Below are 19,664 nucleotides of genomic sequence, written 5' to 3'. Positions count from 1 at the left end.
TTAACTGTATTTAATTACCATCCCAACTGTGTGCGCAGTGCTGTTAAGACTGCTTATAAGCTAAAGTAGCCTAGCTTTCAAATCACTGACGTGTATAGTTATACTATACACGTCAGTGTTTCAAATGCAATGGGCAGACAAGATACATTGCTACATTGCTATATTTGTTTGAAATGATTTGGGGGCAAAATAGGAGCGAAACACATCGCACATCGAAGTAAATCCGTTTGTTTTCAGTGTCTGTCTTCAGTCTGTTTCGTTTCTGTCCCACTGTTGTTTACTCGCTAGATTCTAGTCCAGCGGCAGCGCAACGCGCCGGATGTGTTGCCAGGTGTAGAACGACAAATAAGCCATTAGTGTTGCCAGGTGTAGAACGAAATAAGCTGTTTTGGGCTGTCTTGGAAAAAAAAGCCCAAAACAGCTGCTTATAATCATTTAACCCTTCTTCCTTGAAAAATCTATGACACCCTGGTCAAGATTTTAGGTTATTTTATGAAATGCTGCATTTTCCCCTTTGTTGGATAGGGAAATATAAACTATAAATTATAGAAAATATTATTGAAATGAAAAAATGATAAAATATAAATGGAGATTAATTTAAATTCATGAGTTTATCTCATTTTAACATTTAATTTGAGATTTTCCTTAGAAAGATTAAGATTTGGGGGGAAATCGTCGCATATCAAATAACCGTGCAGAAAACCGTGATATCAATTTTCATCAAGAAAACCGTGATATCAATTTTTTCCAAAACCGCCCAGCCCTAATGTGCACATAAACATCGGCCTGTACTGCAAATATTGTCTGGTCCTGTCCAATTTCCGAGAAACGCCCCTTACTGACTGACTTTGAGGAGGATGACAAGCTAACTCCACACTATTTCGCTTTGTTTATTTTATGGTGACTGTATTGGTTTGCTTTGATGTTATTTGAAGAAATTGAGGTATATAATGACCTGATTGACAACAAAGCTAACCTTTCACATTTCGTGTGTGGTGAATTGAAATGGCGAAAGGAACTTCTTACATGGGTGACTTTCGACCTTTTGTTCTTTGACCTTTGACCTTTCCAAGGTGGACGACGAGCTGGTGTGCCACATCTGCCTGCAGCCCCTGCTGCGGCCCATGGACACGCCGTGCGGCCACACCTACTGCTACCAGTGCCTCAGCAGCTTCCTGCGCGAGCAGGACTTCTGCCCCGTGGACCGCCAGCGGCTGCAGCTGGCCCAGTGCCGGTCCAGTAGCCTGCTGGTGCGCAACCTGCTGGACAAGCTCAGCGTGCTGTGCCCCTTTCACGCCGAGTGCCAGGGCGCCATGCAGCGCTGCGAGCTGCAGCCTCACCTCCACCACAGGTAGGGTGCTCTCTGCATATCGCACACTCGCATCCACTCACATCTCACTCACACACCTGCCTGACTTGCACTACTATTGGGAGCCGTTTGTTCTCCTCCAAAACATGAGAAGCATCGCTAGTATTTGAAATCCAAGAGCTTGCATCTGTTGCTATGTTACACACATCGTTCGATCTTCTACCTTGATATTCTGCTATCAAATGGCCTCATCTCACTTGTGGAAACAAAAACATGTTAGGAAAGTTGAACTGATTTGAACTTGGAGCACTAGCATTTTCTGGAAGCCTTGCATGTTTTTTAGCGAGAAGCGTTTCAACTGTGAGTTGCTTGTCAGCCACGCTGTTCCATAGGAAAACTATGGAAATGGAGTGCCTGTTCTGACAGAGAAAAAGTGTCTCAGTCTGAATCCACACCAACCACTCAAGCCGCACCTGCATCACAGCAGGCTGACCACCATCTATACATAGACACATTCACACGGTTTCCCACACACCACCAGAGTCACCAATTAGTGGCTTGTGGTTCTATAAAGTGTCTTGTCATGATGACTTCTTTTGGGATATCCACTCTACTAACATGGTACCACTGGTGTCATGCGGGAATGGATGCCTTGGCTTCATTACACAACTCTGGCTAAGAACATCAAACGTAAAGTAGACGTAGAAGTGCTCTAACAGTGTTGAAACCTGTTGTAACAGTTGAAACCATGTACTACTTCTAGTGTTGTAATTGCATCTGTAAGTGTACTTCACCTCTGTTAAGAACAGAGTTGGGTAAAGCAGAAGTAGGAGAGCTTGGCATGAACTTAGAAACCATACAATGGGTAGATCAGCTGATTGTAATGGATAAATGATGCCAAGTTCATGGGCAGAAGTGAATGTACAATATTCAATGGCTTTGGCTTTCTGTACCTGCAATATGCAGCCACATCTGAATGTTTTGGTTTCCAAAAGTGCACCCTGTTTGTCAAACGAGTGAGTGGAACAAATGCGAGGCAGTAATAATAGCAGTCCTACTTGACTTTTCCACCCCTGTGCAAACATGCGTAGTTGCCATCGCCAGTAATGGAATGGATGGAAATGGAACTGGAGCAGAGAGAGAGAAAGAGAGGGAGAGAGACTGAGAGAGAGACGGACATGAAGACAGACGGGGGGAGAGAAAGACGGGTCATGGGGGAGCCGATGTAAATGATCAGATATGTGAAGGAGCGAAGCCACTCGACGATGTTCTTATGTGTGGTGAGCAGCCTGCCATAATAGCGGCTACAGTTACAGACCACACAATAATACTCCCCATAGAACAACGAGAGATGGAGAGATGGGGGGGAGAGGGAGAGAGGAGGGAGAGCAAGAGAGATTGATAGAAAAGAAATATTAGATGTGCTATAATACGCGTCAACCCACCAGGCTCCCATCAGCGGTCCACAGAGTGGGATCAGGAGGAGGTTAGGGAAGAGAGGAGAGAGGGGACGGGGGAGGTGACATGAGTGAGGAGGAGGGAAAGGCAATAGTGGAGGTGGAGGTGGGGGGTTGTGGACATGGTGAAGGTCAAGGAAATAGATCGATGAGGGGGGTGGGGGGTTGGATGTGATGGGTAGGAACGACGGGGCTTGAGAAGGGGTGACGTGTGACAGGGGAGAGGGAATGGTGGTGGGTGGTGTGTGACCTGTTGGAGGTTAAGAAGATGGGGAGATGTGGGGGGTGGGGATGGGGGCATGTGATGGGAAGAGAGAGTTTGAGAGAGGGTGACGTGAATGAAAAGCTGGGAGAAAGTCGATGGCAGGATTGGATGGTGGGGTGATATGGTGGATGGAGACTAAGAAAATGGGGATGTGGGGAGATGTGATATAGGAGAGGGAGGGAGAAAAGTGTTGGGGAGCGGGACGGGTAATATGGGGAAGGGAAGGAAGAAAGTGGTCGAAGGGGGGGCTGTGTTATAGCTTTATGGGGTGGGATGTGGGCTCGTCAGGAGATGGAAAGGTTGACCGCTTTACGGTGTGCGGGTCAAGCGTACGAATGTCAAGCAACTTTGGATCACCATAAATGAATAATGCACGAGGACATTAAGCCAAGGATGCATAACATAAGCACCTACGAACATGACGAAGGGGGGGGTTGGGGGTGGGGGGGGATTAAAATCTGCTGACCACCCAGCTTTGCACTCTCCCAGACAGTTGCGAAAACATTCCCTGTAAGAGAGACGTGGCGAGGGGGGAAATGGCGAACTGCAGGAGGCTGGGGAGCACTGCGCGAGGTGTTGACATGATCTGATGGGCCATCTAACATGCGGAGTAGTTCGAGTGCTCGCGAACATGTGGAAAATCAAGTTAAGTTACGACAAGCTGAAAAATGTGCCGTATGAAGTCACATTACTGACTGTGGTGATGGCTGCCTATTAAGTAAATAAATTATCACTTAAGTGTGCAGTTTTAGGATCTTTCAACAATGACTTTATTGCTAAGCTGTGGACTGGGCACCCTATAAATAAGGTACAATAAGGGAGGTTAATGGAGATGGAGTCAGGGCACCTTAAGTACTTGGATGTGTGGAAAATAGGACCTAAACTAGACCAGAGAAGCGGCAAGAAAATCTGTTGTTTGTTGTTTTGTGAGTTTGGTCTAGTACTGCTGCTCCATAGTAGAGAATCGAAAAGGATTTAAAATCTGTCCTCCAATCACAACGCTTTAGTTGTCTGTATCTAACTGTTTTCTGTTTTTTTTATATACCGGTAAGGTAACTGTGTAGATATGAGTATTGAGTTGTTTTGGAGGCTTAGCAAGGCGATGACATTACTGTGCTGGACTTGACTATTGCGGTAGTTAAACAGTTTGAACCGGTTTGAATACTGTTGAAGTTGCCAGACTAAACGTCTCATGTTATGATCAGGCTTGCCAAGTAGGAAAATAGTGCTTGTTACAAAAAATGGAAATATTTGCCATATGAAATAACATTGTTGAACGTGATGCTTCTGCCTGACTGTATGGCTTGCGATAAATAATAAAATGTTAGGTTTTTATAGCGTTTTTTTTTCTTTAACTTCTCGCTGGACCCTATGTGGTGGACGGGACACCCTATGCATGCAAGTTTAAACAGATGGAGGAAGGGGGAGGATGCTTTACTGCAAGAGACGGGAAACAGAAATATGGGTCAATGGGATCATGATGTGAAGATGATACTGTATGTGTGTATGATCTGCGTGTGTGCGTATGATGTGTGTGTGTTTGTGTGTGTGTGTGTTTTTGTGTGCGTATGATGTGCCTGTGTGTGCGTGTGTATCAGGCATCCTCTCTTCTGTTGCCAAGTAGATGTGCTGCCTGGGACATATGGAAACTCTCAGGAGAATGGGAAAGGATTCAAGACTCAAACCTTTATTGTCAATATACAATTCCCTATGCAAGGAATCTCGAACGGCAAAGCCAAAAGGAAACTTGAAAAACAAAACGGGGTCATTAACACATTGACTACCAGCGGTGTTTTCAGAATCATGTCGTAGACTCCCAGCGTTCTAAACCATTTTTAGGTGTTTTTTGTACAGTCATAGCATATTATGTGATAGGGCCACCGAAACATGCTATGGCTCATTTGAAAGGTGAGCCTTTCATCTCTTAGTGCGTGAAAACCGCATGTCTCTACGTGCTTTTATTGCCGAGCTATCGTAAGTTAAACCAAGGCCGGTATCTGCCCAAATCACCATGGAAGGGAGATATCGAGGCTTTTGTCAATCATGCGCCGTTTCAGAATCTGGCGCTTCTTCTTCTTGTTATGAAATGAATCTTGCGCTTTTTCACGGAGACCAATATAGACACATCTCTCCTGCTCTGCCACCTCCCCCTCCAAATGTATCAACCAACCAAGCGCATTTTCGCCGGAAGTACGTTTCAGTTCCTTGTGTAGGCTACAGTCTGTTCCTGCACAACTAATCTTTGCACACACCACACGAAACGGGTCGTAGTCACACCACCACACGCAGTAGGCAAAACACATTCAAAAGCACGTCACTAAAGGCATCTAGTCCAACGTCAACAACAAAATCCGTTAATCGTATGCATTAATAGAGCTCTTCAGCGTTGACGTCAACTTGTATGCGGCGTTTGGACTTCCGGTTCGATGGCGATTTTTTACATTGCAAAACGCCATAGAGATTCAGGTTTGGCAAAAATATAAGTTGCACGGCAACAACGAACATTAGCGTGTCCCCGCATCCCTTTCTCATTAGTGGAACGGATCGTATCATCATGTTGGTGTATTCACATGTTAAATCATGACGATTATAATTCAATATTGCTAACCCCTTTCTGATCATTAAAACTTCCGAACTACATACTTTCCTTTGGTTGCCATGGGTACAAGCCTCCGCACGTACATGCCGTTAGATACAGGCGCCGCTTCTGTAGTCGCCAAAAGCTTCCGGGTTTAGCATATGGACGCAACATCGTATTTATGTCGAAGTTTGACACAAAATGATCAACCATGTCATACCTACAGCCTATTTTTAACACCCTCGACAGTTTGCGGGGGTTCGCTAAGCGCGTGCTTGCACTCGGAGCTTATTTGAAATTTACCCCTATTCATTCCCAATGGAGGCCGGAAGCCGATACGAACCAGGAAGTCCTTAAATGCTAACATGAAAGACTACAATCTACTACATGCTTCCGCGTTACTGAAGAACTCTATGTCTCCGATCCTGTGGGGAAACAGCAGTGCTGTGCGATGCATGCGTGCGATTCCCTGATTGACGCTCCCAACGCAGGACGCTCCCCTGTCGGCTCGCTCCCACTAGCCAGACTATCGGTCCCACCGCCATATAACGGAGCTAGTTATCTTTTTGATGTTAGTTTTTTGTTTCTAACCCTAAACCTAAACCTAACCCTAACCCTAAATTGCTTGTATGTGGCAGTGTATGATAATACGTGAAATATAATCGGGTGGGACTACACGTCCGGGAGTGATAGAAACACCTGGGACTGCACGTCCGGGAGCGATCTCAGTTGGGAGTGTCCATCTACCACCGCATGCGTGCTACTGTTTACATAGCAATGCTAGCTTCACCGACAGTAGCAGCCAGCTTCTCCTGTTCACTACAACCTCAATTTCACCATGGGGGTAATACAAGAACAAAATGAAGAATCTCTTCTGATCTCTTTGATTGCCGATCAAATCCGAGGTAAGGGTAATAATCCAATCACAGTTCACAATGTGTAGGGCAGTAGGATCTGGCCAAGGTTTGCATTATTCTCCAGGTGTGTTCAGTCGAAGTGAAAGTGTTGTCTTCTGTACTAATTATTTTGTGAAGCATATTATAAAGCGCCATAGAGTGGACGCTGACTGTAGCCTATTGTAGCACTAAGGAAACAACATACAAGCATGATCCTTGTGTTTATAAAGATGACAGCATCGCAGACACTTGTGTAGGCTACACAGAGGGCGCAACAGTGACGTAACCGACGCAGACCAACAGTTCCATACAGTAGGCTACAGTTATGAAAAATATTGTTGTGTTGGTGCCGGTCCTGGAGTTGTGATTAAAATGTCCAGATGATGACACAAACTTTTGACTGTCATCTATGTCTGTTCTACTTATCACAGAGCTCCCAAAATCACACACAATAAGCATTTAAGTGTCTAGTTATGAAATATGCAATAAAAACTCAAAAACGGGTTTTCCAGTTTTGGGAGCCAACGCATGGGAAGTAAAAACGGGTTTTCCAGTGGTTTGGGAGTCAATGTGTTAAGTGCTTTGAAAAGCAATCAAACGTGTCATGTGATCAAGTATTATAGTTCAAAGCCACAATGTTGCCGATGGATTGCCCAAAGCAGGCCATTGTGCAGACACTCATACTTTGTAGTTCCACTGCAAAATTGAAGGTGCAAGAAAAAGTAACATACGGTGCCAAGTACAATAGTGAAAAAGCCAAAATAATTCTGAATTGGTTGGATGGACCATATTGGGCATGTTGTGCAGGTAAAGTCATACTCCCATGGAGAAGTCTGGCTTATAGTCCTCATCAGTAGTTCAAAGCTTAGTCAGAAAGTCAAAACCCTGTCATCAATTTGATCCAACCAGTTCTGAATCAGCTGATCACTATGAGTACTCTAGACAGGTACTGTAGTCGACAGTAACTGTAGACCAGTTACTCAGTCAAGTCACCTGTGTTGGGATTGGGAAACTGTGGCAGGGTGTTTTGCTTTCACAACCCTATTCTCCCCACCTCTGGCGGTTAGATAGGCTACTCTGTACTTTGTCTCGCTGCCAGGGGGGACTGGGAGCGCGAAATGATGAATGGACTCATTTCGGAGTGTTTTGGCCAGCGTTCCTGTCTCCTATTCCAGTAATGTTGTGTTTGGGTCCGCGCGTGTATGCTTGTGTGTGTGTCAGCCTGTGCATTTGTGTGTGTGTGTCCAACGTGTGTATGTGAGCGCGTGCGAGTGCGGTGGACAGCTGGGGGGATGGTTGTGTGGGTGACTGTAAAGAGCGGAAGATGCCTCTTAGAGTGTGTGTGCGTGCATGCGTGGTAGTGTTTGTGTGTGTGTGTGCCATGACTCACACAGAGAGAGAGACGACACCCAGAAAAGTCCCCTTCGACCAGGCGTTTGTACTCTCGCTCTCTTTTTTTTGTATTCTCTTTTTTCATGACTTGACGTTTTTGGAAACTCAACCCTTCCTCTGCCGATTCGGACAGAGAGGTGACTCCAATAAACGTCAGCTACAGTCCCCAGCCCAGCGCAGCACGGCACGCATTTCGACCACTCCGCTCCGTCGGCTCTGTGACTCCCAGTGCTTACTCGATCACATTGCTCTGCTCTTGAACCCACACGGGATGGGGATGGCAGGCTCCACTGGCGCCCACCGGACACCACCTCACGCCTGAGTTGGCTTTTTTCATGCCACACACACACACACAGACACTCACACACAGTCATACACACACACACAAAGATGCACATGACTTCAGATATACCATACACACAACCAGATGTGGACACAGACTTAGAGACACAGAGGCACACTCACCAATTGTGTGTGTGTGTGTGTGTGTGTGTGTGTGTGTGTGTGTGTGTGTGTGTGTGTGTGTGTGTGTGTGTGTGTGTGTGTGTGTGTGTGTGTGTGTGTGTGTGTGTGTGTGTGTGTGTGTGTGTGTGTGTGTGTGTCGACACACACACACAGCGTCTGCATTGCTCTTTTTTGTTCTTTCCACTGTAGACGAAACCGGAGGCGAAAGGTTGAGGTGCGCTCGCTTCACATGGGCCAGGGTAAACAGAGAGAGGAGGCAAAGTTCAGACGCAGAGCTGGACTTTGGAGAGGGGGATCGAGAGAGAGGAGAGACGGAGAGAGAAAGAAAAGGAAGGAAGGAAGGAAGGAAGGAAGGAGAGCTGGAGGGATGGGGGTGAAATTTATCAGGGAGAGGGAGAACAATTGACCGCTAGTAATGTTGGGAGCAATGGTGGTGAAGATGGAAGATATTTCACGATTTAACTTTCTCACTCTCTGAAACCACAACCGGTGGGTAAACGAGTGGAAAATCCCTGATTTTATACAGCCATGAAGACGGAGCATTGGACCAAATATTATGCATAAAATGTCAGTCATACAGGGACACACACCTGCATGCAGCTCAGATCATATTACATTAGGGGGACACACTTAGGCGTAGCCTGGAACGCCTCTCTACTTTTCTACCATAGTAGATACAAGATTCCACACAAACGGTCTTTGCATATCATCTTATCAACTTATCACGTCTGGTCAAGACAAACTGGGCTACTTCGCAGTGACTAGACTCGGGGGTGACTGGAGCACTCTGCAACTTTTTTTTACCTTGGTGCACAATGTGATTGAGGTTTTGGCGCACTTGTGCCTTCCTCAGAGTCAAATCACGTCGATCATCACGTTTAGTGTATCTGCCATGTTTGATGGCTAGTGCCTGTGTCTGATCTTGGTTCTGCTCATGTTGTTCAGTCTGTTACCCTCCTCCCCTCTTCCTCCTGTATTTTTCTCTTCATCCCTTCTACATCTGACTTCCCTCTTCCTCTTCATCTTCTGCTCTTCCTCCTACAGTGCTATAAAAGCGGTCTGCTCGCTGGCTTGTATATGTTTCTCCTGCCTCATCCCTTTATCTTGCTTACTGCTTGTCTTTCTCTTTCTCTTCCTCTGTGAGATAACTTATGGGCTTTTTTTAATTTTCTCTCTCTCTCCATCACTCTTCCTCCTATCCTCCTATCCCCATGCTCTTCACAGTGATTCACTTGCTACTTTCTCTGTCTTCCTCCCTCTCTCCATCCTCCCTTTTTACTTTTTACTCCCTTCATCGCCACCTCTCCCCCTTGCTCTATCACCATGCCCCCCCCTTCTCTCTCCCCTCCATCCTTGTCCATGTTCCATCTAAACTTCCTCTGCTCTCCCATCAATCCTGTTGCCTGGCGTGTGTCCAGGGCCCCTATAGTGTGTAAGCGTGTTCCTCACCACTAACTCTGATTACACCTTCAAATGAGCACGGGAAGCCTCCCTCCCACCTCCCAGCAGCTCGCCTCGCACTGTCTCTTCTCTGCTCTCTCTCCCTCAGAGCACCCCAGAGGAAAGTGTGTGTGTGTCTGTGTGTGCGTGTGCGTGTGTGTGTGCGTGTCTGTGTGTGCGTGTGCGTGTGTGGGCATGTGTGCTTTTGTGTGTGATGGAGGGATATTTTTAGTATCTGTTGCTGTCATGTCTTGAAGGATGTCTTCTGAAGTTAATTACTTAGTCTTTCTCTCTCTCCTCTCCTCTCCTCTCCTCTCCTCTCCTCTCCTCTCCTCTCCTCTCCTCTTCCTCCCGTCCTCTGTCATACTAAATATTCATTCTCTCGGCTATTTTTGTTTTCCTTCTGCATTCTCCTGCTCTCTGTCTCTCTTGTTCTCTCCCATAAAAATGTCCATTTACTGATCTATTTTTACTTACCCTTTGCTTTCTGCCTCTTTCTAGACCCTCTCAATTCTCTTCCCTCCGCCCTGCCGTCTCCGCCTGACTGTCTCACTTGCTCTGTCTCATACTAATGTGCATTGCGTTCGCTAATGTATTTTTTGCTTTACTTGACTATCTCTTAACCTCTCCATCGACCTCCATCTATCTCTCTTTCTCTCTAACTCTTCTCCTCACTCTGTCCATTTGCTAAAGTATTTCTTTGCTCTTCTTTGCTCTTCTTTGCTCGCTCTCTCTCTCTCTCTCTCTGTCTCTCTGTCTCTCTGTCTCTCTCTCTCTCTCTCTCTCTCTGTCTCTCTGTCTCTCTGTCTCTCTCTCTCTCTCTCTCTCTCTCTCTCTATGTCTCTCTCTCTCTATGTCTCTCTCTCTCTATGTCTCTGTCTCTCTCTCTCTCTCTCTCTCTCTCTCTCTCTCTCTCAATACCCTTCCCTATGTCTGTCTTTCTCTGTCTCATGCCCATGTCTATTCACTAATCTATTTTTGCATCCCTTTGCTTTCTCTCTTTCTTTGCCCTCTCGTCTCCCATTTTCTCTGTTCCCTCTCTCTGTCTCCCTCTCTCCTTCTCCTTCTGTCATGTGTCCATTCATGAATGTGTTGTATGTCTTCTCTCTCATATGTTCACCACATTCACCATTCGTTTTTTGCTTTCCATTTGCCTTTTTCCAGATGCCCTGTTTTCCGGCGGATGCGCGAGGAGGCCGAGAGGAGGAAGAGGCCCCCTTGGAACGAGATCAAGGCCAGCAAGGCCGAGGCGGAGGACGGCAAGGCCACGCCCACACTGTCCCGTGGCTCCCCACGCGCCCCCAGCGAGCCCGGCATGGTCAACCCCGCCTTCGAGGAGGGAGAGGAAGGTAAGAGATGTAGTTTGTGCATCACTAGAAGTGTCAAAAACCCAGGGCAGAAGGAAAAACACTGTCACAGTGTCCTTCCAACACGGGTAACTCACTGAGTAACTCACTGAGTAACTTAGTAACAATCACCTGATTCAGGACTGGTTGGGTTGGATCAAATTTATGGTAGGGTTATTCATTTCTGAACCTTAAAGGGACACTGTGCAGGAAATGGTCAAAAAAGGTACTGCAACTATGCTGCTCATTGAAACTGGGCTACCTATTGCCAAATTTTATCTTTACATGAAAGTTTACGAAGTAATAAACAAATATTTTATTGTATGGTCCAAGTAATAATAATAATAATGCATTTTATTTAAAAGCGCCTTTCAAAAAACTCAAGGACACTGTACAGAGAGAGGCAAAATAAAACAAGACAGATAAACAGATTGTAAACAAAAAATAAATATATAGAAAATAAAAATAAAATAAAACAAAATAGAGTTAAAGAATAGGCTAATTGAAATAGATGAGTTTTAAGTCTTGATTTGAACAGGAGTAAAGACTCAATGTTGCGGATGTCAGGGGGAAGCGCATTCCACAGCTGAGGAGCAGAGCAACTGAAAGCTCTGTTCCCCATGGTGCTGAGACGGGCAGAAGGGACAGAGAGGAGAATGGAGGAAGAGGAACGGAGGAGGCGGGAGGGAATAGCAATGTGAATAAGATTAGATAGATAAGGAGGGGCAAGATTGTGGATAGCCTTGAAGGTGTGGAGAAGTATTTTAAAGTGAATTCTAAATTTGATAGGGAGCCAGTGGAGATGTTGGAGTGCAGGGGTAATATGGTGACAGGAAGGGGTTTTAGTACAGTACAGTACAGTAATTTTTGCAGCTAAAAATGGCTATTTTTGGAAATTCAAAATGGCGGACTATGGAGAAGATCCCCCTTTTCATGTATGAAAAGTGCAATTTTTCCAGTCATAATGAATACTTAGAATTTGATGCTGGTGGTAAGTATTCATGAAAAAGGTAACCTGAGTGAATGGGCAGCATGAATTCTGGAAATAAACGACTAAAAATCTCACACAGTGTCCCTTTAAAGCGATGGTTCGGAGTAGATTCACCCTAATGCCATTTGAACCGTGACATCCATCCAGTAGTCCACCCGAAGTGTTTTCTGGCTTGGGTGAACATTAGCAGAGTTACCGAGTTATTATATAGTTATTCCAAATAACTTGGCACAAGTGCTATTTGGCATTCACAGTATCTCCAAACTTACCCTACAAAAATCACATGTCATGACACCAAACTTCTACAGTAGTACAAATATGGTCTCTACATAAAAAAAACTGAAGTTTGGAAATAGTTCAGTAGTTTATTATTATCAACACAAGCCAAATAGATTCTGTGCTGCTAAAGCTGCGTTGACGTTACTTCCGTAAGCCCGTAAAAGTCCTCAATGAAACTCATCATTATGCACAATGAAAAGTGGATTCAGCATCAGTATTGATAACAAAAATCCTTGTCTAATTGATGGTAGGTAACATTTGAAATATCTTGTAAGTGTTGCCTTGAAAATATAATCCTTAATCACAACTCAATGAAAACGTTATTTAATACTCTTGTCTGGAACTTTGTTGAGGACTTGTGTCAGATGACGGAAATAATGTCAGCGCAGCTTTCGCAGGACATAATCTATTCGGCTTGTGTTGATGATAATAGACTCCTGGACTATTTCCAAACTTCCAAATGCTTTGTTTTGTGAGTAGAGACCATATTTGTACTACTGTAGAAGTTTGGTGTCATGACATGTGATTTTTGTGGGGTAAGTTTGGAGATACTGTGAATGCCCAATAGCGCTTGTGCCAAGCTATTCGGAATAACCATATAATAACTCAGTAACTCTGCTAATGTTCGCTCAAGCCAGAAAACACTTCGGGTGGACTACTGGATGGATGTCAAATGGCATTAGGGTGAATCTACTCTGAACCATGGCTTTAATTTTCTCACCTTTTATCACTAATATCGTCATCATGTTTGCTCGTTGAAACCAGGCCCTGAAGAAATAAATACTTTCTTGGACGTGAAGGATGCCATTGCATACAAGCAAATCAATTGGATTTGTCAGACAGTTTTTTGTCAGACAGAGGTAGAAACCCTACCCTAGAGGATGGACAGTAGTGTAATGTACTATAATATAATGTAAAAGCATTCCTATGTGGCAAAGGGTGTCCATTGTAATATGTTGGGTTTGTTGGTTGAAACTCACAGTGGCTCCAACAAATTAGATTTACGAATGACAGTCCAAAATAAAAAAATGAAGTTGTCCTCTGGAGAGGGCAGAAATTTAATTTAAACTATAAGGTGACCGGCAGACTTTGGAATGCTTGCAAAAGAACAAATAAAGAGGCAATAAAATACCAAAAAGGACAGCGCATCACTCTGAAAACACACTAGCATCGCTGAGAAGGCCCCGTCTATATCTCACATCTCATCTACTGTTTAGACGATTTAAGAAATTTTCAACAGTTTTGCTGTATTCACGTTTGCTGTACGAAAGCAGGCAAAATGGTTTCAAGGTTCACAGAGTCTGCATGTGAATTATCCGCCCAGCCGAAAGTCAACATTCAATGGTCAATGAGAATTATCAGACCAAAACGCTAAGCAGCCAAGAAGGGAGGTCAAGTGAAAGGGAATATGACTCAGTATGATGCAGTACGTCATGTGCAGTGGAGTGGTGTTGTCCTCTGTGTCCCTGATAAAGCACCACCAAAGCTGTCGAGGCCTATTCACAAGCCAAAGTGAGCCTATCTCTAAAATCAAGTTTCGCTTTGATGGAACACAAACAAACTTGCCAGGCGCCTGGTGCTGATTGTGCAAGATTTTCTAACGGCCTCTTTCAGTGTTCGATGGGGATAGATGATTGCGGTGGCAACAGACAGGGTGGTATCGCCGACAATCTCTGGATGAGGAGAGAAATGACATGCCGCCATGTTGGAAGGGAGAGGGGAAAGGGGGCGATGGGAGGAGACGTATTTGAGTTGGGTTAAGGTGATTTGGTGAATGTTCAACTATGGGCATGTTCAACCCCTGCAACGTTTTGCTACAGTTTCCCTATTGAACAAATTGCTGAGATGCAACGTAACGAAACGATCTGAAACAGACTTTCGAGTATGTTTGCTATTGTTTGGTAGGCGTTTTCTCTGATAGAATGGCACAAAGAATCTCCCTTTCCGCTGGCATTGCCTCACAATTTGTAAACACACCAGGGTGTTCAATGCAACCCGTTTCCTTTGGAGGACGGCCCATATTGTGTGGAGTATGGAGTAACGGGAGGAGTTGGGAGGACGCGTGCTTTGATGGGGATGATTAAGTATTTGGTCTGTGGGGGTGAGAAGAGAATCAACATGCCATATTGGAAGGGCAAGAGGGAGACGGAGAGACAGACAGAAAGGTGAAGTGTGGTAGACAGACAGGGTGCGGATGATGAAGCACTTGTTTGGGTTGGCTAGTGTGGATGGGAATGATTAAGGGTATAATCTGTGCTGTGAGGAGGGAAGTGACAGGCTGACATTGAGAAGGAGAGAGAAAGGTTAAGTGGTGCAGGTAGAGTGGGGTGGAGAGAGAGAGAGACAGGGTGGGGATGAGCGGTGTGTTTGGGTTGGCTAGGGTGTGGTGGTTGGGGATGGTCAAGCATAATAATCTGTGGGTGAGTAGAGAACTGACACGCTACCGTATTAGAAGGAGGAAGAGGGCGAGGGGTGCTGGGTGATTGGGGATGATTAAGCTGTTTGGATGGGGTGGATGAGGAGAGTGCTCTCACGCCACCATAGACCGAGAGAGAGGGAGAGAGAGAGCACTCAAGGTGGGGAGGGAGAGAGGGCAAGTGAGAGAGAGGGAGGGAGTGAGTGAGGGAGACGGAGAGCAAATGAAGGAGGAGAGAGAGGTGAAGTGAGGAGGGGAGAGAGAGAGACAGGGGTGGGGAGATGACGAAGCGTGAAAAGTCGACAAAGGCAAGGCAGCCAGGAGGAAGTGGAGAGCCCCAGCTGTGTTGACCCACTGTCAGAAACAAAACAGCCCGCGCCTTTGATGTGTCTGTGCCAGTGTGTGGGAGGAAGAGGCTGCGAGGAGGGGGGTGGCGGGGTGAAGGATGTGTCAGGGTGGGGGAGTTTGGTTAGAGGCTGGTACTACAGACTCCTGGCTAGGAGCTCGCCTGCTTGCCTGTCTGCCTGTCTATGTGCCTCCTGACTGTGTGTGCTAGCCCCAGCAATGAAGAGTGCTAATCATCGCCTAGAGATAGGAAGAGGCTGGGGGTGGGGGTGGGGGTGCAGGGTGAAGGGTGAAGGATGTGTCAAGGTGGGGGAGCTTGGTTAGAGGCTGGTACTACAGAGTACAGACTCCTGGCTAGGAGCTCGCCTGCTTGCCTGTCTGTGTGCCTGTCTCTCTGCCTGTCTGTCTGGCTGTGTGTCTTCTAACAGTGTGTGCTTGCCCCAGAGATGGAAAGTGCCACCCATCACCCAGTGATAAGAAGAGGCTGAGGTGGGAGTTGGAGGGTGAAGGATTTGTCAGGGTGGTGGGAGTTTGGTTAGAGGCTGGTACTACGGGCTCCTTGCTTGCCTGTCTGTTTGCCTCCTGACTGTGTGGGCTAGCCCCAGCGATGGAAAGTGCCACTCCTCAACCAGCGATAGGAAGAGGCTGGGGGTGGGGGGTGAAGGGGGTGTCAGGGTGGGGGAGTTTGGTTAGAGACTGGTACTACAGACTCCCTGCTTGCCTCTTTGTAGGCTCCCTAATAATGTGTGCTTGCCCCAACAATGGAAAGTGCCACTCTTCACCCAGCGGAAGGAAGAGGCTTGGAGTGCGGGGTGAAGGGTGTGTCCGGACGGGGGAGTGTGGTTAGAGGCTGGTACTCTCTGACAGTGTGCTAGCAGCCTCAGTGATGGAAAGTCTAGTGCCACTCCCAGTGGAAGGAATGGGCTCAGAGTGGGTTTGGAGCGTGGAGGGTTTTTTGAGGTGTTTGGTTAAATGCCTGTCCAGCACTACAAACGCCTGCCTGCCTGCCTGCCTGATTGCCCTAGCCTATGCCCTAGCCCCAGCAATGGAAAGTGCCATTCATCACCCAGTCACTCTTTTGATAATCTCTCTGGTTAAGTGTGGAGTGTGGGTAGGTAAATCTTAAGCAATATTGCACTGTAGTAAATGGGTAAGGCTCATTACATGACAAATTGCTGCTTCCTGACACAGTGTGTGCATGCACTAGCCCCATTGATGGAAAGTGCGCCACATGAGTCAGTCACTGTCTGATGCCACGTCTGGTTGAGCGTGTTCAAGCGTAAAATGCTGGTGGTGAAGATCTCATCTCCGCTTGCTTCACCTTACAACACCTGGACGGACGTTTAATAGTTGGTAACGGTTACTATGATGCTTGTATTCATGAGACTCTCTAATAGCATCTGTTAAGGTTTATAAGCACATTATAAAGTGTAATAATGTTTCATACTGGTGTGTGCTACTCATGAGCTAGTCACTGTCTGACAAGCTGGTGGGTTGAGCGTGTTTAAACGTAAAATGCTGTTTGTGAGGTCCTTACCTGTGCTTACTGCACCCGACAACACCTGGAGGTATGTTTAGTAGATGGTAACAATTTCTGTGATGCTTAAAGCGTAATACTTTCATCACTTCTAAGTGGTTATGAGCCCAGCATAAAGTGGAATAATGGTTCAAATTAGTATTAGAGTATTATTTTTTAAGTATTAACTCATTCTCATCATGACTACACTTGTAGGGTAGAAGTCCTTGTAGCCAAGTATGCACTGGGGTCTGTGGCATTTGAATAGGGCTCAATACGTGGCATGGTGTTTGCATTCTGACATTGTGTGCTAGCCTCAGTGAGGGAAAATGTCCTTTATGAGCTAGTCACTGTCTGATAAGCTGATGGGTTGAGCATGTTCAAATGGAAAGCGTCAGCTGTAATGGCCCCCACCTAAGCCTTCACCTGGCAACTCGTTGACAACAGTTACTATTCCACTTGTATAAGTAAGACCCTTTAATTGCATTTGTAAAGGTTCCCATCATTATGTTTAATAACAGTTGAAATTAGTTTTAGCATTGTTTCTAAGTCCTGCACTCATCCATGTGCGTGTGTGTTCTTGTAGGCTTTTTAAACAAGAATGCACTGTGGTCGATGAAGGTTGAATAAGGCATATGTCATGATATCATGGCTGCTTCCTGACAGCACGGGCTAGCTTAAGCCATGGAAAGTGCCAATCATGAGCCAGTCACTGTCTGATAAGCTGGTGGGCTGAGCGTGTTTGAACGTAAACCACTGGCCATAAAATCTCTCACCTGCTCCGCCCGTGAACACCTGGAGGCATACTTTATGACCGTGCAGCACACTGTAACCAAGCAACCAAGGTTTACTTTGATTACATCATAGCTCAGGTAAACTTCAGTGGGAAACGCTGGCACCTGAAAAAGAGGAGATGATGCGACATGATGATTCATTGCAGTTTGACTAATCAAAGACGATCTGTTTTTTTTCCGGGTTGTCCGGTTGTAGGGTTATTTCCAAGACATAATTTTACTCTGTCTGACGGAATAGAGTTGGATGTAGAATAAAGAGAAGAAACAAGGAGAACTCTATTGTCAAATTTTGACAGTATGAGGAATCGTATATGGGAGGCTGATGCTTTTGCTACTATGGAATGCTTCCTTAAAAGGTGGCATTTTATGTCAAGTCAAGTGTACTTTATTGTCAAAAATCTATGTAACAAGGGTTCATTTTTCATATTTTAGCGGTTCCAACACCAAGAACAGTCCTCAACTATTATTTTCCTATCCAGGCAGCTGTTGTACTGTACACTAATACTCTTGACGTTTTATTCACACAAATCATCAGAGTGCACAAGGAGGCTCTTGTCACATAAGGGTGATGGAGAATGAATGGCAGTATTTTGTCCGTTTCTCAAGAACACTTCTCCACGCTACTGTCTCCTGTTCACGCAGCTGTTCTACACTAACAGGCTTGACGTTTTTATTCACGCACATCACAGCAGAGCACAATGACACTTTGTCACATAAGGGTGATGGAGAATGAGAGGCACTGAAGGGCAAGATAAGTGGTGTGTGCGTGCGTGAGCACGTCCGTGTCCGTGTCTGACCGAAATTAGGGCTAACAGGATAGAGACATGAGCAGGGCAGAGTAGAGGAGAGGAGCCACAGACACTAAACACTAAAGAGTTGGCATGCAGCTCCCATTTATATGGGTCACCCAGAGGACAAACTCACCAGCCTACCAAAGATGCTACAGAAACTCATTTGAGGAAATGAGATCCTGCTAAAGATGCTAGACTCCAGCCTACCAAAGACGCTTAAGGAACTCATTTTAGCAGATGAGATATTGCTAAAGATGTTACGCGTCGGCCTACTACAGGTATTACAGAAACCCATTTGAGCAGATGGGATGCTACTTATGTTGTTAGACACGGGCCAACTACAGACATTAAAGGGAGGAGATAGGAGTTTTAATGCTTAGTCGGACATGCGTTAGGGCAGGAGTACGATTTATTAACTCTAAAGAAACACGAAGTAGTTTTCATCTTCCTTGACTTTATAGAGCAGAGTTATAGGCTGTTAACTTTGTTGGTAGAGTTATGAAATATGTTCAATGTCATGCCTACCGTTTCAAGATTGCTTCCTATGTGCATTTGACGCCACCATGCCAGTTGGAAAATGATTTCTGGTGGCAGAGGCAAACATTTTTTGCACTACTTAGAAATGTAGGAGTAGCCTGTATTCTTGATTGTGCCTTATTTCAAAATAAACTTATTGAACCCATTGAATCTGATAATGCAGAGAGAAATGTAGAAGGAGCCTGTTTTCTTTTATCATCAGGTCTTACTTTAAACTATACTAATTGAATGACTCGACTTGCCATTGTAGAGACGCACCTGCATTTGAGCCTGGTGGCGAAGGTTAAATGTAGTTGTTTTTAATTAATTGATCTATGTTATTATCTCTCCAGAGACGCACCTGCGTTCCAGCCTGGTTGCGGAGGCCAACGTAGTGGAGCTGTACCGCGACGAGCCGGAGGACGAGCTCGGCCTGCGTATCGTCGGCGGCAAGGACACACCCCTCGGCAACATTGTCGTCCAGGAGATCGTACGCGACTCCATCGCCGCGCGCAGTGGAAAATTGTTTCCCGGAGACCACATTCTAGAGGTGAGACTTTAGAATCACTTTCCTATTGGCCCTGCCGTGGCCTATCGGTGGGACGCTGGGTTGCTGCGCCAGCGACCCGGGTTCGATTCCGGACCGGGTCATTTGCCGACTCTCCCCCGTCTCTCTCACACTCGCTTCATGTAACCATCTACAACAGTCCTACCAAATAAAGGCAGAAAAGCCCTAAAAATATATTATTTTAAAAAAGAATCACCTTCCTATCCTGTCTCGTCCAGGAGCTAAATGGGAGGGGAGTACAGAATAGAAACCAAACAGAAGCCGCTGAAGGTATTCATGCCCATTCAGCCCTAAATACTC

The 19,664-nt window shown here is 45.7% G+C and overlaps 1 protein-coding gene across 3 annotated transcripts in view; it reads left to right on the top strand.

Annotated features, from left to right (window-relative positions):
• lnx2b (ligand of numb-protein X 2b) overlaps positions 1–19,664 on the top strand; it is a 54,227-nt gene that overhangs the window by 11,740 nt on the left and 22,823 nt on the right. For all 3 annotated transcript variants that reach the window (XM_063189780.1, XM_063189781.1, XM_063189782.1), the window contains exons 3-5: positions 1,074–1,351; positions 10,967–11,151; positions 19,150–19,346. In XM_063189780.1, coding sequence (XP_063045850.1) covers positions 1,074–1,351; positions 10,967–11,151; positions 19,150–19,346 — 660 coding nt within the window. The remainder of the gene's footprint in view (positions 1–1,073; positions 1,352–10,966; positions 11,152–19,149; positions 19,347–19,664) is intronic.

Source organism: Engraulis encrasicolus, chromosome 23 (genome assembly GCF_034702125.1).
Source record: "Engraulis encrasicolus isolate BLACKSEA-1 chromosome 23, IST_EnEncr_1.0, whole genome shotgun sequence".
Classification (NCBI taxonomy): Eukaryota; Metazoa; Chordata; class Actinopteri; order Clupeiformes; family Engraulidae; genus Engraulis; species Engraulis encrasicolus.
The sequence above is the reverse complement of the archived record's forward strand: the minus strand, read 5'-3'. Positions and strand labels throughout refer to the sequence as shown.